Genomic DNA, 25970 nt, shown 5'->3' with positions numbered 1-25970 from the left:
CATTTGGAAATAAGAACCAAATATGTAACTAAAACGCAGATAAAGATCAAAAGCAGTACAAGCAATTCTGTCAAATAGGGCAGAGGACTGGGTACTGGTACCTCTAAGTTTGTAACACTCCCAACATCGCTCTTTACTTGTGACTCTTCACGTGACTGCTCAGAATACAGCTGGACTTACACAGTCAGCTGGAGTTTAAAAGTGAGGTGTTGCTATAACTTAAGTGCATTTCCACATGACATTTGTATTCTGTGTTTGCAGCTGATAATTTTGGTATGAATTCTATTGCCTCCACAAAATAAAGAGCAGACCAAATCTGAGGAGAATTGATATTTCAAGTCAAGTAGTTGCTTTCTATCATCACTGATTTTTCTAGGATGAAATCTGAGGATGTCCTACAAATATATTTTCCCAGAGGAGGTGAACTAGACATTTTGTTTGTTTGTTTGTTTTTTTGGCCATACCCATGGCATGCAGAAGTTCCTGGACCAGGGATCCAACCCAAGCCACAGCAGTGACAATGCCAGATCCTTAACTGATAGGCTACCAGGGAATTCCAAATTTGACCTTTTTTATTATATTTTTATTTATTTATTTATTTTTTATTTTTATTTTTTTTGGGGGGGGGTCTTTTTGCCTTTTCTAGGGCCTCTCCTGCGGCATATGGAGGTTCCCAGGCTAGAGGTCTAATATGAGCTGTAGCTGCCAGCCTCCACCAGAGCCAAAGCAACTGAGGGATACGAGCTGTGTCTGCGACCTACACCACAGCTCACAGCAATGCCAGATCCTTAACCCACTGAGCAAGGCCAGGGATCGAACCCACAATCTCCTGGTTCTTAGATGGATTCGTTAACCACTGAGCTATAACAGGAACTCCGAATTTGACCTTTTTTAAAGGAAGATATGAAACTTCAGTTATCATGCTTTCTTAAATATATAGAGTAGTTTAGGGGAGTAACCAAAATAAACATCTTATTTCTCCTACTGTTTTGCTACTTAGATCCTGACTCTTTCTCTTGCCTGGCAAGGTATTATAACAGAAAATTAGGCACTGAAATCAACTGATTTTGTAAACTGCTATAAAGAAAAATGTCCTAGCTTAAAGAGTATATGCATCTCACCCATGTACCACTTTGAATAGGGTTCATCTTATGCATAATCTTAGATAAGCTTAGATATAACCTACCTTCCAAGCCTCTTTAGTCACAAACTCCCCATTCTTAAGCAGTTTCTCTTGCTTCCCCAAGAGGACAGGGCATGAAAACTTGGGCAGAGGAAAGAGTTCATGGAGAGGGAAACATCTGATAAACTCATTTATAAATGAGACACTCATGAGTCTTACCTAAAGGATTTACTTGTACTCTTACAAAAATGCCGTCCTTTGCAAAGAAGTCATCTTCAGGAAAATGTTTTATGGTACCTCTTTCTTTGAAATATATAGGTGGCCACATCCTCTGCTTTTACATAAAGACGATTATTCCTGACTATGGACTCAATATTATAGCATTCAAGCGTATAAACAATCAGTTCCAGCCCCGTATGGTGAAATTAAGAAACTGGCTGTGTACACATATTATTGATAAGCAAAAGGATGTTCTAATAAATAGTATGGCAAACTCGGATGCCTTGTTCATTTTAGAAGAGTGTTTTAGGAGTTCCCATCGTGGCGCAGTGGTTAATGAATCCGACTAGGAACCATGAGGTTGCGGGTTCGGTCCCTGCCCTTGCTCAGTGGGTTAAGGATCCAGCGTTGCCATGAGCTGCGGTGTAGGCTGCAGACGCGGCTTGGATCCTGCGTTGCTGTGGCTCTGGCGTAGGCTGGTGGCTACAGCTCCGATTCGACCCCTAGCCTGGGAACCTCCATATGCCGTGGGAGTGGCCCAAGAAATAGCAAAAAAGACAAAAAAATAATAAAAAAAAAAAAGAAGAGTGTTTTAGTTTGCCCACCTCATATAAAGATAAGCATGCAATTTTAAATGCAAATCAAAGTCCTGTAATCCCATTAGTAACACCTAGAAATTTGAGAATAGGTCCTCACAATTTGCTTTAGAGCAGAAATTGACATAACTTTGCAAATCAGCTATAATAAAATTTTTTTAAAAAGGAAATATTTTATGAGCATAGGTACTTGTGAAAACGAATGAAGCCTACGTCACTTCTACAACTGTTACAAATCCTAATATCATAGAATTTGTGGGTTCTTACCTTTTATCGATTGGATGACTGATTAGCCATGATTATGACAGAAAAATTCTTAGGATTCCTGAAAACTGTGGAACTGAGCCACACTGAATATCCTAATTTTAATTTGTTTTCTGTTAACTGACAAAGTACCACCACTATAATATGACAACTATTCCTCTACAGAGCTGCTGGGAAAAAATTACACCACTATAGCTGTGAAACCTGGCAAATGGTTCTATTGAGAATACTGATAACAGAGTCTATCTGTGCTGCAAAGCAGCTAGACCCACCCTATTGGCCTAAGGCCTGGAATGATTTCCCCAGTGAACTCTCCCAGTTGGCAGCAAGTTGTATTGTCACCATGCCTGGGGGCTAACTGAATATTGTTTTGAAGGGAAGGTTGATGCAAATAGAATGGAAAGAAATTTCTTGGGATTACAGTGTGTGAAGACATGAACTGAAACAAAGAAAACTGAATGAAATACTTTCAAATTGGTTTAAAATAGCTGTTAGAAAAGGCATCAAGAACAATATAGAAGAAGGAAACAGTGAATTAAAAGAACTAGATAGAGAAGAATCAAAAACTTGAAAGAGACATCGTCAGTAAGGATTGTTCTTTAAACAGAAAACCTACATAAAAGAGTATCAATACTGTCATTCATTTGCCTTCATTCTCTAGCTTGTTGCTGCCAGGGTTTTTGAGTGTTCCAAAACAGGATATTCATTTTATTTGGAAGCAGCCTGGACATTTTTCTAAAAAAGGAGGAAGCATGGTAGAAAAAAGGAAACACACCTCACACATTTCTGCTCTAGGGAGTCAGAAGAAGAGTGTTTCTGACCTTCTCTTGAACCATGACGATTCTTAAAACTTAGAACGTAATGTACTTTTTGGCATTAAACTACCACACTGCTTTGCTCAGCACTGGTGGATTTACAACGTAATAAAGAGAATGTAATCAGTTCAAAATGAATTCATTTTTCAAACCTGGATCCTTTTTGGAATTTAAGTTGATACACACAGACAAGTTTAGCAATGAGCTGGCTTCCTGAGAGTCAGGCAACCATACTGACCTCTTACTTAACTGAAATGTACTACAGACTAACATTATAAATTGTTAACTTAGCCTAGAAATAAAAGTAAAGGTAGTTATAAACCAGCAAACCCCAAGGCCACACCTGAGGAGCAATGATTCATCATGCTTAGTGGCAAAACATTTTCACTTATTTTTAAAGAGTTTTGAGTACCTTCAGGTCAAATGTAGGGAGGAATTACACCTAGAGATATTAGCCTGGAAAAATAAAATTAGAAAGAAAATGTCTGTTCCCAGAAAAAGATATAGAAGCCAAATGCACAGTGATTCAAAAACAAACATTACAAATATGTAGCACTGATTAGACTGTGTTACGCAGACTTTTCCCGGACGGTTACAAAAATAAAGTCCATCCATCTGTCAAAACAACTGCTCTATGCATGAAAATTAAAACAGAATAGAGGTGTTTTTAACTAACTTCCGATAATTACACTTTCTACAAAAGAATGTAATTTACCTCAAATTCCAATTACCTTCTTGCATGTTCTTAAATTATGGATGGAACAGTGAAATTAAACTCTAAATAGAAGAAAAGAGAAGGCTGTGAAAAAGAACAATCTATATTTAAATATATTCAGTTCATGATTAAATCAAACAACTTGTTCTGGTTCAAATACAAATCAGCTCAACATGAATGGATAAAGTACAACATTGCCTCAGGTCAGTGAACATTCATTTAAAATGGGAAAAAAATATCTCTATCCCATCAGTAGTTTATGTGGAGATATTTTAATGTATAATGTAGCAGCTGGGAAAGCAAAGGAAGTTTTTTCCTATCATGGTGGGTATACATTTCTGCATGAAAATCCATTATTAAGCTTAATTCCTGAAGTTAAGCTGTTGACTTTCTTTTTCTCTGGTCAATTTATTTGGCAAGCTGGCTGAATACTAGAATTTTCGTGCCAAAGCAGTAATCCATGAGATTGTTCCTGTCACTCACATCATCTTACTCTCTATTCAAGCTGTTCCATGCTTACCTAGCAATAATGTTTTGTCTCCCCCCCGTTTTTCTTTTAATAAGGTGTTATTACAGCTGTGATCAGATCATCCATAATCATGTGTTCCTAATACCTCAGCATTCTCTAAAGAGTGTTTCAAAGAGGCATGTCTAATACAACTAAGACTTAACTGTGTTCTATTTACAATATTAGCCATCTAATGTTGAATTTGTGACCTGGAATTTTTTTAACACCCACCTGATGGAATGGTGAGTAGCCTGTTTTTCTATCTAGGGAGACATTTTTACTTTACCTGTTAAGAAGAATAATAGCATAATAAAACCAAGGGAGCTTTCCACTTTAATGCTTTGTTTTGATGTCAGAGAATAAAAAAAAAACAAAAACCAATTCAACTAGGACAACAAAGTTGGTATTATTTCATGGCTAATTATTAAAATATGTGAGCCTAATCATATTAATTAAACTATATCATCAAACCTAGGATAATCAGAAAAGAATTTTAACTGAACTTGAATGAGAGACTAAATGAAGTTCCTGCCTATGATACCAAATCATTTTTATTTAAATGCACATTTCAGTTAAGCTTTTGGCTGGTTTTTCACCTCTGGGCTATTTGTTTTGAAGTCCTAGAAATTCTGACTAAGAGTCTATAAACATTTTTTTCTCTCAAATTACTTAAAAATCAACAAACTTCATCAAAATTATAAACATAAGCACTATAGACCATGCTATTAGCAAATGTCACCAAATGCGATTCTCTTCTATTTAAAAGAGCTGTAAGCAATTTCACTTCAAAATGTCATATGGGACAGAGAAGCTGATAAAACCTATTTTTGGCTAAAATATTTTATATTGTTCTAACAATCTAATTCATTATTAAATCTGTACCACTCACTGAAGTCATTTGATTGTGAGAAGGCCCTGATATGTACTTTGTATTATCCTTCTTCATCTCATATTCAAATGTATGCACACAATTGTACAAAACTGTGTGAAACCAACCTGAGTATTTTTTCCTGCCAAACCAGGAGAACTATTAAGTAGTCAAAAACCTTACTCTGAAATCAATAATGATATTCTGTGGTTTCCAATTTTATGCAAGGTTGCTGAATACCTAGTGCTTATGCCTTAAAGCAACTAAGTCAATGACTTAACACCAAATAGGTAGAGTTATAATCTAAAGACATTTACTGTGGATAGAATTAGTTGGACTATTTAACTGTAACATAAATGCATTTATCATGAACAAATTTAATACTCAAATAAGGGAGATGAATCACATCTTTAACCACATAAGTGATGTAGCCTTGAGGAAAGAGAAACAAAAGTGAAATCCAAATTTTAGAGTAGTGCTTTTTAAAAAAATTCATATGTACCTCTTTTTGTCTAATATCAAAAGTAAAAAAGAAAATTCAATTGGACTTGCTAATGTCCAAAGTACTAAATGCTGTTATGTAATTTATAACATAAAATGTTCTCTTAACATGTATTCTAATAAATGGAGACTCTTTAAGCATTTGCAATAATCCATTTATAATATATAGTCCATATTTATAAAATACATGGATATATGCACACTATAATATATAATACTATGTAAACATATTTTAATATATTAATTCCTGAATACAACTAAATATAATTTCTTGATTGAAACTTGAAACTTTAGAATTTAAAAAAAATTTTATATTTACCATTATTTAATGAAAATGTTAGTTATTCTAAGGTCTGTATTTATATTTGAATACGTATTCTCAAGGAATTTAAAAAAATATATAGAACAAAAGTAATAAAATCAAAATCATAAAATAGAAATAGCATGAAGATAGCTACCTGTACTCATCTGATGATTTTACAGTCAGACATGGGTTAGAATTATTAAAACATCATTTTCCATTTTGCTGGGTGACTATGAGAAAATTATTCAGGTATTAATGACATATCTGTGTAAAGTACATAGTATGATGCCCAGCACTTATTATATGAACAGTAACTTATTCTTAAAATAATCAATAATCCACTTATTTGTGAGAATATTCCCATGTCTGCTTAACTCTTACACCACACACTGTGCCATGACTTGGGCAAGAAGCATAATGTGAATTTAGAAGAGCGGTTAAATGAGGTTAAGCTCATGGCTCGTGCTAAAGAAAGGTGGATTTAATAAAATAGCTTTTGAATATTAATCTACGCCCAGTACTTTACAAAGGCAAGTTATATTTTGTTCATTAGAATTTTCATGAAATTCCAGTTTTCCGAGAGTAAGGACTATAAACTGTAAATTTATAGTAACTTTTTAAAATCAAAGTGATAAATGGCATAAATCATTGTTGCAGTCAAACAGCAAATACAGCAATTATTTCCCAATAGTTGTGGTAGAATTGTGCCATATCAACTTAGGTAAGGTAAGCTGAAACTACGTCCTTTGAAACAAAATATGTATCTTATAACCAAATAGGAGTTACATAATGAGTTAATAAAAGAAACGCATTTAGAATAATGCCTAGTGTACACAGTAAGCTTCAATAGATGTTAGCTATCATTACTACTCATTTTTTGAACACTGAATTTAAATTGTAATCAATTTATCTGATATTTTCCCTTGAGCAGAAGTAAACATACACACATGTATGCAATCAAATCTATTAATTTATTAATGTCACAGAAATGAAGCAGGAATCAGTTGTTTGTATACCTGAGGTATCACCAAATTTTATCGTGGAATTATATTTAAAAATGAATAAACTAACTACGGTCTTCATTTGTGAGATCATCAAGGGTGCCCACAAAAACCTCAGTATTATCAGTGACTCTGCCTACTTATAAGTTACCTGATACAGTTTTGCAGATGCTGGCAGGTGATATATATATACCTCTGACTCAGGCTCCTGAGTCAGAGATAAAAGACTTTATTATTCACAGAAATAGCAGTAGTCAGAGAATCAGCATTTTTCGTGCCAGTTCCCCAAGCTCCAATTCCCATTGGGCAATGAAAGGATGGTCAGGTCACCCCTGTACATGGAGTGAGGTACATTATAGCAGAGGAACTCCAGATTGAGGGAACCTAAATACTTTATAACAGGCATAAGTATGCTGCCCATTACATTTTGAGAGAGATGTTATGTCCATTGTACTTGTAGGTAAGCATACCTGCCTTTGCTCTGAGGGAGATGTTATCTCTACTTCTCAATGCTGTTTGAAAACCAGCCTTTTGCTTAAAAGTGCCTGTGTTATCAGATGTGCAGAAATGTGAGAGACCCATGAAAAAGTATCTCCCAACAAATACACATTAAGGTTTCGAGGTTTAATAAAACTTATGACTTTTATAGAATTAGAAGGTAATTCTAACTACCCATTTAAAGTTTTAACATGTCTTAAGTCCCTAAAATAAAATTTAAAAAATTAATTGATATCAACTTTGACCTTTGAAAAAGTACGTGAAATTCAAGACTAATGTGCATTTCAGACTATACTGCAACTTAAGATTAATGTGTAGCTTCAAATCCTTAACTGCACTCACTTGGCAAAAATTAGTGCTGAGCTCCTGCAATTTGAGTCATGATAATTTGATAGACATATTATATCATATGTTACAAATGAATAACTAAGGAAAAATATAAAAATAAATCTCTCAAGTATTGCAAAAATATCTCAAAATTCAGGTGCATGATACTGTACTTTGAAAGGTATCCAACAATAGCAATGCTATGAGAATCTGCTTTTTTTTGTTGATCTCAGATGGTTGAAATTTTGATTTCCAGTGATGTTCAAAATATTTCTAATAGTCATACGGATGCCATTTGGTTTTACTGAAACTTAGTACAAAGAGAGATGGTTTAACAGGATAAACAAAGAAGACTCAGAGAGCTATTGATTCGAAACAGATTCTTTTACCAGCTTAGCATGTATTCAGTTTTCATTTGCTAAATAGGGTCAAAGAAGTTAATCCCTCAATAGAAATGTTTTTGTGAATACAAAGTGGATTTTAAGCACCAGAAAAGTATCAAAAATAAAAGTAAAGGTGGATGATAGCAGTCATGTATCTGGACTGCATTTAGGTCCTTATTGAGGGTCCCTATCCAATAGCATTATGTATCACATACACTTTTTTTCAAATTACAACTCTCAAGTAATAACAATGGAAAATTTTTTGAGTATTTCATATCCTAATATAGAAATACCATAACAATGTAAATATTTAGAACTTACAACACCAAGTAAAGAAGGCATGGTAGTATATATATCCTGCATATTCACTTCTACAAGTGGAAAAAAATAAATTTAATGTCATGATCAGCATTTATATTCTCTCTTTCTCACTCCATCTTTGTATATATAGAGAAAGTGAGGGAATACAAATGTCTTAGAATATAGATCCCCTTTTACATAAAGTCCGTTTTTGTGGAATAGCTGCTCAAATTCCAGCTACTGATTTAACAAACATGTCTGATGCAACACTGAGCTCTCAGAAATGATGGTTTTTATCTTCCCAGCTGTCTGGAACAATGGAGAAAGGGCTCAATTTTCTGTACAATACCATACTCAGTGACACAGGGACTATATATGTTCAATCCAGTGTTATATCCTGACTTCCCAGGTGGCTGTGTTAGTTTAACCATCCTAACCAGACTTAAAAATGACCCATCCTCAAAATAAATAAAACTATCCCCTATCTGTGTCCTGTTTTTCCTATTATATTAGTTCACCTGAATCTAGTGGCAAGAAGACATCTCTTTCTCCAGGATGCTTTGTTTAAAGGAGGTTTATTTCCAGAGGCTTTTTAGAACAAATATTTAAACCAGAAGAAAAAGGAAAACTCAGGTTCTAGAAACCATGGTGAGCACTCAAGGAGGTTGTTAGTTTACTATAAATGTTCAGGTCAGTTCCTACTTTGGTTACAAAACTATCTTGGAGTCCTGATGGCTGTAGAAACCACTCAAGCCTCATTCTTGTGGTTTTCAGCATCACAAGAGATCTTTGAAAGGAATTATGGTCTATCAGTTGCAGCTATTATTTACTCAAGATAGAGTACAGAATTTCGATCAAACTGTTCATGTATCAACTCACAAAGACAATGTTGAAAAATAATTAAAAAAAACCTTTACACTGAATCTTTATTTCTAAGTGGTTATTTAAGAAATTTTAGGTAAAAATACTAATGCTTTTTTTTTTTTACATTGATCAAGGAAGAAATGCCAGAATCTCAAGAAGTCAGCTAATCACTATTTTCCAAAATCATATATTAGGAATGGAAAAAATAGTCTCTATATAATGTCCAAATAATCAATAAATAATGGCATGAATCTTATTTAAATATAATAGTTACACAAATTGAGGTACATAAGTGAGGTCACCTGAAAAGTAAAATAAATTTTAGTAAAATGCATTCCAGGTGCATGAAATATATAAATATATATATATACATATATTTTTTAGAATAATTTTTATTTTTTTCCATTACAGCTGGTTTAAAGTGTTCTGTCAATTTTCTACTGGATAGCATGGTGACCCAGTTAGACATACATGTATACATTCTTTTTTACTTTGAATAACAGGTGAATGAAAAGCAATATTAAAAGAATGAGATGGGTTACTAGAAAAATAGTATGAAATATATTTTACATTTAAAATAAACTTCAGTGTTTGGTGTTTAGTGATTCGAGCTAGAGGAAAAATATATTTTTCCTTAAACGAAAATATATGAAAACTGTTATGTTTTCTTTTCATTAAATATGTTTTAACAAAGAAAAATAAAAATCTATAATGACTGAATTGATTTAATGCAGAATGTAGAGGAATAATAAGAACATGAGAATTTTATCAGGTTACATTAATTAGTTGACTTTTGAAAAGATTTGTGTGACTAATATTGCCATACTTATTAAACTTTCAAAAATTCACATCTCTCAATGCACACATAATTATCTATCTCTACCATAATGTATGAGATATAATTTATAAGTTTTCAGAATCCTTATTACAAGGTGTCATGAAATAATCAGTTCCATTAATACTCTGTATCAAACTTAGCAAACACCATATGTTTAGCTCCTTTTAATTTAGTTCTATCAAAACCATAAGCATTTTCAATAAGCTTGGAAAATACAATAAAGTTGCTTTTCTTAGAGAGGAACTCTCACGATTAAGATTACCAATAGGGCACTGGGGGGATCTTGACTTTACTGCAGTTGCCAGACTAACTGCTTCTGAGCTAACACCAGAATCCCTAGGTCAGTGTTGATAGAGGAGTAGGAAGGGGAGGGGAAGTGCAAGGAAGGGGAAAAGAGGAAGAGAGGAGGGGAAGAGATGAAGGGAGGATAGGAGGAGTAGGGAGGGGAGAGGCATAAAAGATGAGAGCAATGTACTGATGTGAATTTTGGAAACCATAAACACAAAAGAATACCTACTATCTTAGTAAATGAATTAGCTGAATTGAATCAAATATACTCAGTACTTGGCTCAGTGCTTTTTATAAAATGCAGACAATTTATCAGATAAGTATGGTTATCTTCAATTTTCAAATAGAATTGAATTCAGAACAATGCCATACTACAGTGGTCAAGATCATTAGAGAGGATCAAACTAATTCCACTCAAAGTGTTTTCACTTAGAAATTCTCCAAGCTGGAGTTCCATCATGGCTCAGCGGAAATGAATCTGACTAATATCCATGATGATGCAGGTTCGATCCCTGGCCTCACTCAGTGGATTAAGGATCTGGAGTTACTGTGAGCTGTGGTATAGGTCACAGACATGGCTCAGATCCTGCATTGCTGTGCCTGCAGCATAGGCCGGTAGCTGCAGCTCTGATTCAATCCCTAGCCTGGGAACTTCCAAATGCCACAGGTGCAGCCTTAAAAAAGACCAAAAAAAGAAAAGAAAAATTCTCTAAGCAACTCTATTATATATACTAATAATCATTAATATTTATATCATACACTACTATCTATGTAATAATTTCACTTGTGATTGAGTCTTATAAGAATGTCATGAGCTATTATTATGTCCACTTAAAAAGACTACAACGGGTGAGGTATTTATTTGAATTTCTGTTGCTTATTATCTGTGTGTTAATAGGCAAGTTCAAATCTATATATGCCACACAACACCAAAAACCACTCAACACCAAAAAATTCAGTAGAGGTGCAAAAATTTTGATCTCAACTTTTAAAATACAGTACTCAAAATGTTTCAAAATTTTTGAATGAAAAGATGGTGAATGAATATTCTGAATCATTACATTTCCTAATTAAGAAAATTGTGGTCATGATACCACTGATAGAGTTATTAAAATTACATTTATAAAATACTATTGATAATTCTCAATAATTCTAAGTTTTCATGTTTTCGCTTGTTAAACTTCAATAGAAAAAAAAATCTGTGTTTTTAAAAGTCACAGCTGTACAGAGATAAAATCTCTATTTGTCTTGACCCTTAGTTATTGTCATACTGAAGTATTTTAACATAATTTCTTAGTGGTAAACACAGCATTTTGATGTTAAGGTTTCATGTATTCAGTCATTTTTTGCCTATACCTATGCAGTATTAGCTATTTTTTAAGTAACTTTCACAAAACTATTAAATTTTTCTCACAAATGAATAACATGCAATGTCCCATTTAATGGATAAGAAACTAAGGCCTCCCCAAAAGTTAAGGTACTTGCTCAAGTAAAATTATGAGTCAACAAGGAGTCAACATAAAATTCTTGACTTCTTTGGATCCCTACTTCATTTTTCTTTCTGTTTACTCCTTTTCGATTATCCCAATCTATATGTTAATTTGAGATAGAACAAAATTTGATAGAACAGAGTTTTTTTTCACATTCACATAATCAGAAAAATGTTTACTATAATATGAAGGTGTGATGTGACTTGTAATCACTATATTTAAAATGAAATTTTTAAGGTGAATTTCCCATGTTTACTGATATGCATTTAACATGGATGGGAGATACCTGTACATTGTGCTCCTTTTCTGCCTTCCCTTACCTGGAGCCACCATTGCTACTGGATTGAGGCATTCTCTTTCATGAAATCAAATTTCACTTCTAAATCATTCTAAACATAAACATCATTTTAGGCAGCTGCTACCAATCAATCAGATTGTCCCTTGAAAATATCTGTATATCTTTATACATACATACAAGTTGATTTGTGGCTTTAGGCACAGAGGATAAATTTCTTCTAAACGCCAATACACAGACAAAACTTTTAAACTTATCTTGTGTCAAAACACACAAAATGACTAATAAGACATAAAATAATAATATAAATTATATTTAAGACCTTGAATTTCATTTTAATTTACTGATTTAAATGATTCTAACTGCTTTTCAAGATCTTGCAGATATATGGCTATACTTCGAAATGGAAGCTCACTTAATTTTACCGACAAAGTTTACCTCAGTAGAAATGGCCTCTACCTAAAATCAGAGGTAAAACCATTGCAGGGATTGCTTACCATTTATTCATCTTTTGTCTACAGTACCCAGGACAATGTTACATAGTCATTTCTCAACCCATATTTATTTAAGGAATAAGTACATCAAATGTAGGTAAGAAAGAGGGAAGGGAAGAGGAAAGTTGTAAGGGAGGAAGGGGTGAAATGAAATGTAATAAGGAAGAAAAGGGAAAAAGTGTTAGGTTTGTTCCAGGAAAAACAAGACAGCTCTAGGCTCTCGCCTAGCTCCTGGAGAGACATAAGACATGACTAAGTCTTCCCAAAATCATGTGATTCAATCTTACAGACTACCCTACTACCCAGGAGAATGTCTAAACTTCTGTTCACATCCTACTAACAATTCTCCCAAACTGATTGGTCTGTTCCTTTTCACCCTATTTACATAAGAAATGGCCAATCAGCTTCTGCACAGAAACCCCCTTTCTTGGCACCCACATATAACCTCCCTCCTCGAACAGGCTGACTGCTGACCTCCCCTTGTGAGTCAGCCCAGCAGTATACCCCGCTAATAAAGTCTTTTATGCCTGAATTCAGGTCTCATCCTTTTGGCCGACCTTACGAAAAGGAAAAGAAAGAAAGGGAATAGAATGAAATGGAAAGAAGAAGGGTAATTTTATTATGGTGATGCAAAAGAAAAAAATTTCATGTTAATAAAAAGGAATTCAAGAGGAATTAACAATGAAAACCAATCTGTATAAATATGTTGAATTATTAAATAGAAAAATAAATGGTAAAGAACTGCATTTTAAAAATTATACATATAAATCAACAAAAGGAACGTATTTGTGCTTCATTTTAGTGTTTTGTTATTTTTATTCATTTGCTTTACATAAGTTTTTTACACTTTACATAAAAAAGTCAACATTCAAAATTAAATATTACTCTGTTTCTAAAGAGTGGTTAAGTCCACAAGTAAGGCATGGTATTTAATAAAACAGTGAAAAATGATAGGGTAATAAATTCCTTATTCAATTACTAAAATAATTTAATAAACTGATACTTACCAGGATATCCTTTCCAGCCCACTTGCATTCATCCCTTCTGGTGTAAGATACAGGCCACACGATCTAAGGGCAGAAGAGAAACATTTTTTCCTGCCAATTAAGTTTTCTAAGGGATACAACATTATAGTCTATTAGACCAAGTGAAGCAACTGAGATAAAAAATGTTCTATACAGCATTACGTGGTAGGAACCTTTTAGTTTAGACTTTGCAGTGGCATCAGTTAATTGGCATGAACTTAAATCATTCAATCTCTGTCTACCCATTACGCTTTCTTGTGTAGATGAAAGTTGAGCAACACAGAAATTCATGTAGTCAATTGACCTACACAGTGTATGATAGAACTGCAAGGCTGGTTGGGAGATCATCTTGAGACCACATGAAAATGTAGTGAAGAGAAGAAAAATGCATAGAACGTGGCTTGCATTATTCTAAATAAATCAGTGTTTATCATAAAATAGTTATTTTGAAATTTTAACATCAGGTGCTTTGGATCTATTTCCATATATCAAATCACAGCACAACATGTTAGAATTAGCAACTGATAGAGTTAGAAAAACCCATTTTAGAAAGGAATCTTTTTTTTTTTTTTTTAAACAGGAAAAATAGGTAAGAGTAGCACTGTATACTGTCGGGAGATAAAGGAGCAAATGAAGAGGCAAATAGGTAGCTCTAAAAAAAGAAATCACCCTCCTTACTATGGACAAAACCTAGATTAACTGGGTAATAATTGTTTGTATTTTTATCCCTAATATTTGGTATCACCTTTCCAAAGGTTCTGGTATTGTTTGAATATAGTGACAGTGGTAGATAAACCAAGGCATTACTCATGGCTTGGAGGACTGTGGATCCATTTCCCTCCATAATATTAATTCAAATACCTTCACCTAAACTTTAATATAAAATTTCCCAGTTCCACTGAGGAATTACAATGACTCCTATCTGTACTGGGGCAGAACAATGTTAATTTTTTTATTCATCTTTCTCTTCTGGTAACATTCGCTAATATCAGCGAAAAAAAAGTTATATGTGAAAGAAAAATCCAGAGATAATGGCAGTTAATCATTCACGTCTGCTGGAAAGCTTTTAGCCTCAAAATGACTGATTATCATTCATTTGGGAACCTCTAGATAATTCAATATAAATGGTCATAGACTTGAGCAAAGGCTGTGATATTCAATCTAGGGAATTAAAAGACAAATACAACACATTTATAAATAAGAATTTAGAACATACTGAAACAACCTATGATGATAGGGCAAATAAATGTACTTCAGGTCCATGTCACATTAATAGCCCTAAAAATGTTTAGATATACATTTATTTTTACCATTTGAAGCTCTTAATTTACGTATGCTCTTCTTTTTTATGTACTTTTTTCATGTATGTCTGTTTGTGTAAACTATTATTTAACTTATTTCATAAATTTTTCACAAAGTAGTCAAATAATAAAAAACATCCAAGAATACAATCCTTACAGTTACAATTAACAAGCCTATATCCTTACAATTAATATTACCTTGATTCCTGAATGACTAAAGCAAGGGCTGGGTACCTTCCATCTGCAGGCTCCACAGCCCTGTCTTCTTACTGGCTATTGCAAAGCCAAGTGAGCTATTCTTATTTAAAATTACAATGGAGGGGGATCAAATATAAGTTTTCTCTGAACACAAAAATAATATATAACAGAGCTAAGATTTATTGCCTTTCTTATTCTGCTTTCCAGTTAGATTGTACAAAAATCATAGATTATTAAAACAGATCATTTTTTAAATTCAAGCAAATTCAAATCATTATTCTAACAATAGAAGACATTTCTAATTTTAAAGCATACATTTCAAATGTAGTCAGGTTGTTTTCCCATAGTTTCCCAGCTCTTGATTATTGGCATTGACACAACACAGGCCTCATTTTGTGATTTCTCTCTTATGTCAAATACTAATAAAAAGTAATTTTGCTAAATTCATGCTAAATTCTCTCATATTTGGAGGGGTGTGTACTCTCACCTTTTTACCCTGATCTCAGGGTAAAGAAATTAGCTTGTATATCTGGTGTGAGTAAAATAAATTTTGGTATAGAAAATGCTCTTTTGGAAAGTAATTTAATGAGAATAAACTATAAATCAATGGAACTATATACATATATATATATATATATATATATATATATTTCCAACAGCATCTATTTCCATGAAGAATAATTTCTACCTTTTGGTTAGATTGACATTTTTTTCTTCGTGCTCAAAAATTTCTTAGTTAATTAACAGTGCCTAAATTCCTATCGTCATATTCAAAGTACTTCATCATTTATTTTAGATTTTTCCTTCTTTATGCTTCTATGCATCTACTCATTACTGAATAAAGATCTATGCCTTAAAGAGAATGAAAACCTTTTCAAGGCGAAGAATCTTTTCATGGTCCTTCCAAACCCGAGACTGTTTTTGTCTTCAACAGGGATCGGTCTCGTATTTACCTTTATGCTCATACATCTTATTTTTAATATTATTAGTAAGTTCCTCAAGAATTATTTATGACATACCATAGTGCTCCTCTATAGAGTTTATCATAATAGGAGATGCTTGGAAAACAGATGTTAAATAACATTACACATAGGTAAAAAAAGAGTGTTAATACCATTGATAATTAAAATTATTATATTGTATTTACCCTTACAAACAGTGAGATAAAATTAAAATTAAATAATATGCTGAAATGAATGCTTTAAAACTAGAAACATGTCTTCTATTATTAGAATTATGATTTGAATCAAGAGCAGGAGCTATACAAGAAGGCTATAACATTGGACAAGTCACCTAACTTTTATTTATACATTATTTCCGTATGTACTTATTACAAGTCTAGTTAGAAAATATTGCTATTTATCCCGGGGAAACAAACAACTCTAGGATTTTTCTCACCTAGAAAACAGTACATTAGTTTATATGACAGTTTAGTTCTTTTCAATTTCAGAGTCAATTGAATATATAAACCAAATTAAGAATATTTATTCAGAAAAAATGTTGAATACATTAAACATGTTCTGAGGTGATATGCGCTCATATACTGTCTATGTATGTATAGATATATACATATATTTATATATATGGATTTTATAAAGTTATGAAAATTCTAAAAACACTGAAAATTTGAATTGATATAATCTATTATTAAAATATCTGATCTTCGTAATTATCTTTAATTTTTCATTCATTTTATAAAAGATGGTTTTCTTTCACTAAAACAACAAAAACCTGCTTATTATATGACCTATAAACCTACTTATTATGTGACCCAAAAGATACTAAAAAAAATTTATCATTTCAGAAAAACAAATAGACAACTAGTTTCTTAGATAATTAGGAATATTTCTCTCATCTGAGGATAGATGATAATCTATTTGATTAAAAATTAAATAGATTAAAAAATCAGAAAACAAATGTCCAAGTTGATTTTTAAATACTGTATCTTAATTCCAAAATACATCAGTAAGGACATTGCCATTTTATATGACTACGTGTCATGAATCAAACCTCTTACTACATAGTCAGAATTTTAGAGTTTGTATAACAGAAGAAAAGTAAAAGACTTAGGTTTAGTGGCATTCTCTATTAGAGATATAATCAGCCTTGAAATTAAATGTTTTAGTGCAAAGTAATATTCTCAAACCATAAAAAACTTTTTTTACAATTCTGTTACTTTTTAAAAATTATTGTCTAATCCATTACAGTTTATAAGAACCTGAAGCACACCACTTTAAAACCCTCAGTGCTAAGAAGAAGCAAAATTAACATATAAAAACTGAAGTGTATGTACTCTAAAAGGTATGTTATATTAGCACTCTTGTGAAAGCTATTGCATAAACATCTTCGTTTCTCAGAAAATTTAGACTGGAAATAGTGACTGAAAAAAATGTTGGACTTAGAAACAGCCTCAATAACACAATTTCCACTAATTTATCAACCCATGTTTTATCTTCCAAACTATGTAGTGTATTAATTAAATAAGCCAGAAACATTATAGAATATAACAATAAAACTTATAGAAGGATAGTGTCTAAATGACCACATTTACAAGAGCCTGACACTGAAAACTGATCTTCCAAGTCAGAGTTTGGTAAACTTTTTGTTTAAAAGGCCAGATAGTAAAATATCTTAGGCTTTTTGATCCAGATGATTTCTATCACAACTACTCAGCTCTACTCAGCTATAGAATGAAAGCATATACAGACAATATGTAAATTATTCAGAGTGCCTATATCCTAACACAGGTGACACATCAAATGAGACATCTGTATAATGGTTTATAAAAAATCATTGCATTTGCTGGCAATATAGAGGGATGTATAAATTATACATAAACATATATAAAATCAGTTGTGACATTTCTATAATGGTTCAGGTATTTAATCATATGCAGTAAAATGATGTAACTATGGAAAAATAAGCTAACATTAGTATTTCTTATAAAGATCACTGAAAATACTAGTTTCCTCCTTGATTTTTATGGTTTACCACACCCATTGATTTGTGAGAGGCAATCAGTGCTTTATTTTTATTTGTATCTGAAAAGATAAACCATTAAACATTTTTTCAGTTGCCACATTATTAAATAGCTAGAAAATTCTATATAACTTGAACTGTTCAAAAGAGCTATAGTGATTATATTATAATAAAAATACCTTTTGAAAATCCTTGATATTAACCAGATTGAATGAAAATATGTGATCCTTTGCTCCAACATAGAGCCTACTCCGTTCCTCATCCAAAAGGAAGGTATGATAACTGGAGCTGTTGGCCAAGCCATTGAAAGTGATCACATTGTTGGATTCCAACATTTCTGCAAGGTAATAAAACAAGACATTAGGTGTTAACATGAGGCACCATATGAGCACTGTTCATGGTACTCTGGCTACTGCCTGCTGTAGTTACCCATCAATGGTTATTTTTAGTGATACTAAGGAATATACAGGACTTCTTTATATTTCATTGAAATGGGAGTTATACTCCCATTAGTCTTCTGATTTCATACTCAAGACCACACACTCCTACAGAAGAAAGGAGAGATATACCTTGTCCAAACAACAGGTCTGGTGGAATTTCTTTACAGGTAGTGATTTATTAAAATGGTTAGTATTGTATATAAAATGTCTTTAACTTTACAAAGATTTGTTTAAGTGCTTTCATTTTTCCAAGTCATTAGCTAGGATTAGCATGGGGCCAAAAGAGCAGAGATAGCATGGGGAAAACAGTGTTTAACCCCCTAGGCCTCTTTTTATTGAAGAATTTTAGTATATATTTCTGACCACTAAATCATTAACTCCACCATCTAAATCCTCTATAGTATTTTGTAACTGACATATATACAGTTTGGCTTTTATGAAAACATTGAACTTAATTAATTTTACACTATGACCCCAATTTTTCCAGTTTGTTATTGCTTTCCCATTTACTTCTGCTTTGAACAGGTATATACTGACCTTTAAAATCTGCAGCCTAAGTGAGAAATACTTTCAGATAGAAGTAACAGTAAGTCCACTTTGGCACTAGAAAGGTAAATGCTGATTATCACCAAAGAGGTTTTCTTTATCTGCTTCAATTGAAATTAGGTATATATATACCACCACACTCCCCTCACGCAGGATAGAAATGTTGAGGAGCCTCCAGAAACATGTCCTGAATCAATGATTCAGAATTTTACAGTGCACACATATCTAACTTTTCATCAGCATTCATAAAATGTAGATTGCGTTTTCCAAGGCACAGAAGTGGAGATGTAGACGCTTCTTCTGTCCCAGCCCTAGCTGAGGACGTTAGCTATTTGATAAGTTGCCTTGCTTTATTTCTCTTACTGCTTCTTCCATTTTATCAAGAATATTATTTCAATAGAGAATAAAGTTCAAGCTATTCAACTTAGCATTAAAGGTCAGATCAAAACCATCTGAGTTTAGACCCCACCCCAGTACTCCTCATGTCCACTACCCTGCAGAAAAACACACTCTGTATTAATCTACTTGTTACCCTTTGCTGCCATTGTTCTTAACACAACTATATGCCACTGAGAGAAAACAGTATTGCTCTTCCAAGCTAGTTCAAATGCAACCTCTAAGAAATTCTCATACAATTAATTTCTTTGTAACATCTTGCTTGAATTACTCATAACTTACATTACACCATCAATTATTATAATCATTATAAATAACTTATCTACTAGAAATAATATGCCCTCATGTAAGGAAATATATAATTAATAGCTCATCATCTACAACTTACATGGTTTCTTTTCTGTATTACCAGGTCAATAAATACCAAATTGAATTGTCTATTTACCTACCAGCCTTTCCACCCACCTCATGAACAAAATCAGAAGAAATCAATTGTTAAATTTTTTAAAGATGCTTTTCTAATTTATTCTTGAGAAACATGGACTATTAATCTCATCCCCAATCCTGCCCCCCCCCAAAAAAAAGGAAGAAAGAATGGAATGAAGAAAGGGAGAAAGAAAGAAATCAAGGGAGAGTTTCACTCAGGTGACTCATATCTGAAATAAATGAGAGCTATTGGTCTCCAGAAATAAAACAGAATCCACTACAAAATATCTGAATTTAAATGGCATTCCTTTCAGCAAATGATTTTAAAGAATCAACACTACAGAGAGGCAATATGAGACTGAAATTTCAGGCAGACTGAGCTGTGTGAGGATGTAAAGGTTATTACCAGACAGGGACCACATCACTGGATATGTTCATGCACTGACTGAAGGGCTGTTTAAAGAGATCTGTTTATCAGATAGACTAAATGACCTTTACTCTTCTTTCCAATCCTCTCCTTCCTTCCTTCCTTCCTTTTTATTTTTTGTCTTTTTAGGGCTGCACCCTCGGCATATGGAGATTCCCAGGCGAGGGGTCCAATTGGAGCTGTTGCTGCCAGCCTACACCAGAGCCACAGCAACGCGGGATCCGAGCCCCATCTGCAACCTACACCACAGCTCACAGCAACGCTGGATCCCTAACCGACTGAGCAAGGCCAGGGATCAAACCCACAACCTCATGGTTCCTAGTCAGATTCGTTTCCACTGCGCCACGACAGGGAACTCCTTCTTTCCAATTCTAAACTCTATAAGTCTATCCTAATATCAGAAAGACCAAACTACTTTAGGTAGCTAGGCAAACTAAAAAAAAAAAAAAAAAAAAAAAAGCGAGCTTAGTCTAAGCCAAGACAATTACATAAATATATTAATCAATGGGATGATCATTTAAGAGACATAAAGAATGACTTTAATTGGAAATGCATACAAACCATGCAAGGGAGCTCTACATCAGTTGGAAGAAGTTATAGGAAGACAATTACATAAATGTATTAATCAATGGGAGGGTCATTTAAGAGACACAAAGAATGATTTTAATTGGAAATGCATACAAACCATGTAAAGGAGCCCTAAGCATAAAATGGAAGAAGTTATAGGAAGACAATTACTATAACAATAGAACATGGAGTCACAGTTATAGGTAAGGACACAAGCACTACCACAGTACGTACTTATGAGGTATACAAACTAGGATGAGTTCCTTAAATAAATCTCCCAAGAGTTACTGTGAAGGTGATATTAGATAACTCATTAAAAAATTACTATAACAATAGTTTCCATAGTGAACATTCAATTAAAGATTACCTTTTCATATAAGTAGTGGTTAAATATTAAGGTCTTTGATTATCTTGACCAGAAGCAGGAAATTATGGTCCAGATGGAGCTGAGAAAAAAACACTTTTCTATTATCTTACCAAGTGTGGTAACTTGTTAACACCTGGAATTATATATGGTAAAGGGATCAATATGAGGAGCAATATGCTCCTTAATTTACATTAATATTAAATGCAATGGTTATTTTAAGAATAGCAAAATATTCTTGTTTGTCAATGTCTATATCCTGAAATTCAAATAATAAAAGTAATGACCTTCTATATCATAATTTCAAACAATGAATATATTTATCCAATTGAAAAATATTGTTACAGGTTGAATTTTGTAAATTAGTTGAGGGAGGGTTTTTGGTTTCTAGGTACAGACAACTTAGAGAAAAGTCTTTCATCATTTGTGTATGAAATAACTCTGGAAACAAGCTACACTTTAAAAAATGTTACTACTGAGCATTCCCTGGTTGTTGAGTAGTTAAAGACTCGGCGTTGTTACTGCTGTGGCTCAGGCCCAATCCCTGGCCCAAGAACTTCATTTAATTAAACAAAAAATACAATATTTTTCTGGAGTAGAGATTAACAGCTGTTTTAATTCCTTTCAAATGTACTTAATTTTGCACATCATTCCTTTTGCTGCAATTTCTTTAGATGTTCCTTTCTATCTGACACTTTCTAGGTTGCTCTGTAACTGGGAAAAGAATCTTTTTTGAGACCTTCATGGCAATGAGCCAGGGAAAATTCTGGATTGCTTCGATTATCTCACTACTTTCCAGGGCAAAAAAACTTATGTTAAATATCAGAGACTTTTTCTCTAAATCTAGATTTCACAATTTAAAATAGTTTTCCTTTATGATTTTGTTTCCTATATGTAGATACATTACCTGAAATTGATATTAAATAACTTCAACTTTCACTCTACTTCCTTAGAATCAAAAAATTTTAGATGTTTCTTTTCAACTTCTGTTACGTAAAACTTACCATTACACAAACTGGTATTGGGATTAAAGTAAATATTCAGTAATATGAGATGTTTAATATTCTATTAACTTCTTACATTTTGCCAACATTCACATTAAGTCAAACAACAACAAATGTTATTTTAGAATAATTTAAATTTCCACAGCATCATCTTGACTTTTGGGAATCCTGGTAGACCAAAGTATACAAAGGCACTAATTTCTTTTGCAGGGGGGTGCAATAAGTTTTTCCCGTGTTGAGAGAGTACTTCAACTTCCATGTGCTGTGTCAACCATAAAGAAAAGTAAATGTAGGACTGTAACCAAGAAACGTAACCGTAGGACTGCCATTTCAGACAAGAACTGTATGATGTACTTTTATTTACTATTATTATTTTTTGTCTTTTTTTTTTTTTTTTTTTTTTTTTTTAGGGCTGCACCCACAGCACATGGACGTTCTCAGGCTAGAGGTCAAAGCAGAGCTGTAGCCGCCGGCCTACATCACAGCCACAGCAATGCCAGATCCGAGCTGCATCTGTGACCTACACCATAGCTCACAGCAACGCTGAATCGTTAAAGCACTGAGTGAGGGCAGGAACCCAACCTGCATCCTCATGGATGCTAGTCAGATTCGTTTCTGCTGAGCCACGAGGGGAACTCCAAAACGTATTTTTAAATTTGAATGAAGATTAAGCAAACATTCTTTATTTCAGAATCACCAAATGATTTAGTGTTTCTATGATTTGCTTAATGACAAAATTAAAATATACTGGTAATAAAGCTAGGTAAATAGTTTGTGCTCAATAAACTACTACACTATCATTATTAGGATGTACTATAAGACAATGTAGATAATAAGATAAATGTACAGATTTTCTGGAAGGGAAAATCAATTCTCATTATTTCAAGCAGCATTGCTTTCAACTATAAAATAGAATGCATTCTCTTGTGATACAGTTCAAAAAATCTTATGAATCTTGTGAAATTCAAGACACACATATAAATTCCATGTGATTTTTTTTTTAAAAAAAACTAATACCTGAAAAGGGAGAAAATATATTTTAATTGATTTGTCCTTTAATCAAAATATCCTATCCAATAATCATGGGAGAAGAACTATGATCTTTCCTAATGGGTCAATTCTAATTTTCATTCTACTAATTTATTTATAAATTTTCAGAGTTGCCTTTTTCCCCTGAATTCATCCTGATCTTTAATGTAGCTCTATTTGAATAAAGAAAAAAAAGAAATTGTTAGCAATCATTATCAGCACATTATTTAAGATACTGAAATTTTATCTTGTAATACTGTTTTGCATATTTAATATATGAAAAGAAAAAAGATTAGAAATTTTATATCAAAATAATACATGTTGATTTATTGCTACATAATAAAGTTGTACAGTTCCTATGGTGTTCTGATTATTTTTAATTTAAGCACAGATTTATACAGATGATTACAATACAATGACCGATTCAGATTTCAAAAAGGCAGTGAAATGAATACTGATTTCTAGAATGCGAGACCGCCCAGAACTAGACTTTTTATGGTTTGATGGAGAACTGCTGTACACTTGACCTTCAAATCCAAATAATAGACACCCTGTTCTCTGTATTTCTGTCTTCCGTGACATTTCTATTTCTATTTCTCTCCTTTTTCCCTCCCTTCCAAGATCCTCCCTTTTCTAAGTTTTATAGCTTGAAAGGTAACAGGACCCCACGGATGCTGGATTCTAATGAATTGCCTGCATTCAATGATAGCTTTAGGCTTATGTCCTTTTTCTACGACACGAACTCTGTCCTTTTCATAGAACAAAGATCCTATTTAAAGTAGTAAAGTTTACGTCTATATGATGCCAAAATATTTTGGCTAAATGATGACTACATCCAGATATTTGTATACATTGGAAAGTTCATCAAGGTCCCAAATTTTTAGATCCTATATTTCAGTGCTTCCTAGACTATTACTTAAATTTCCAAAAGCAAAATAAGGGCTGAAATAAAAGTTGGCAACTTTTTGTTATGTTGTAAAAACAAAACGACGAAATGTTATTTGCTACCATCATTTTATACAAAAAGGAGGGATTTTTTTTAACAAAAATGTTCAAAAAGACAAAAACCCCCATACATATACAAAAGATAATCTTTAGAGATTGATAAAGTCACATTGTGGAAAAATTCACCTTATTTTTCTGACTTTGTTTCATCAAGTATGAGTTTCCAAAACTTATTACCCAGAAGGGAAATACCTTTTCACAGACTTATGTTTAGGAACTACTTCCCTAAGGTAAACTGTGGATGATGTACTCTACTCCTAGAATTTCTGGCCAGTGCATCTTACCATTCAATCAGTAAAGCCAATGTGATTGGTCTCTTCATGGTTGCATTTTTTTTTTGGGGGGGTGGTGCTGAGAATATATTCTCAATTTACAAAATGTGTTAAGTTTTGTTTGAATATACTTAGAAAAATCTATCTTCTCAATAGGCAACACTCAAAATGTGCATGCAGTTTAAACAGCCTTGTCTGAAAGTCACTTTTACTTTAATTTCCTACTTTCTCCAGTTGTGCCAGCAGCCACAACACTTTATCAAACACAGCTAAGAAGTATGTGGACCATAAAGATGAATACAACTTTCGATGGGAATTTAGACAAATGACCTCAGAGAAGCAAAATCTAAATAAACGACCACCTTACTAAGAGCTAAGGAAGTTGACAGGGGATAAATTAATGCCACCAGGCGAAGTGGATAATCCTCCCCCCCTCCACCGCCCTGCTTTTCAGGGCCTCATATGTGGCATATGGAAATTCCCAGGCCAGGGGTTGAATCAAAGCTACAGCTGTCAACCTACACAGTGCCAGCAACACAAGATCCAAGCCCTGTCTGTGACCTATACAGAAGCTCATTGTAATGCCAGATCCATAACCCACTGAGTGAGGCCAGGGATCGAACCCTTGTCCTCATGCATACTAGTCAGATTCATTACTGCTGAGGCACAATGGGAACTCCAAAATGGATAATCCTTGAAGAAAGAGTTTGGTAATTAAGCCTGGCCTTAAAAAAATGGAGGATAATGTAAGAAAAAGAATGTGTATATATATATATATGTGTATGTGTGTGTGTGTGTGTGTGTGTGTGTGTGTGTGTCTGGGTCATTTTGCTGTACAGTAGAAAACTGACAATGACAGAACACTATAAACAAACTATAATGGAAAAAGTATGCCAATGCCTAACCATGTGCCAAAAAACTGAACAATTTAATACTGTACTTATTTAAGTCTCACAACATTTTGAATTGGGAATTTTCATTTCCTTTTTTTCTCATGAGGAAAGTGACTCAGATAGATATTGGGAATAGCCTAGGTACTAGAGCTCATGAGATGTAGAGTCGAGATATTCAGCTTCACCTGACACTGGAGGCCAGGCTCCATCTTACTCTAAGATGGAAGAATTTCTGATAATATTAAGAACTGATCATAGAGAAGTGGGAAATATAAGAATACACTTTGGAGTATACTGTGAACTAGTTGTTGAGGAGTTGGATTACCTCTCACTACCACACAATTCACCTTAGTTAATAGTTTCTTAAATATTTATATTATTTTATTTGCTCTGTACTTGGGTCCTTT

At 33.3% G+C, this 25970-nt stretch overlaps 1 protein-coding gene across 7 annotated transcripts in view; it reads right to left on the bottom strand.

Moving 5' to 3' along the window:
• Positions 1 to 25970, bottom strand: part of SEMA3A (semaphorin 3A) — a 453014-nt gene that overhangs the window by 127931 nt on the left and 299113 nt on the right. For all 7 annotated transcript variants that reach the window (XM_021063479.1, XM_021063478.1, XM_021063482.1 and 4 more), the window contains 2 exons: positions 18374 to 18531; positions 13699 to 13761 (listed from right to left, as the gene is read on the bottom strand). In XM_021063479.1, the coding sequence (XP_020919138.1) occupies positions 13699 to 13761; positions 18374 to 18531 (221 nt within the window). The remainder of the gene's footprint in view (positions 1 to 13698; positions 13762 to 18373; positions 18532 to 25970) is intronic.

The sequence above is a fragment of the Sus scrofa genome, chromosome 9 (assembly GCF_000003025.6).
Source record: "Sus scrofa isolate TJ Tabasco breed Duroc chromosome 9, Sscrofa11.1, whole genome shotgun sequence".
In the NCBI taxonomy this organism is placed as follows: Eukaryota; Metazoa; Chordata; class Mammalia; order Artiodactyla; family Suidae; genus Sus; species Sus scrofa.
This window is presented reverse-complemented; position numbering and strand designations above follow the sequence as displayed.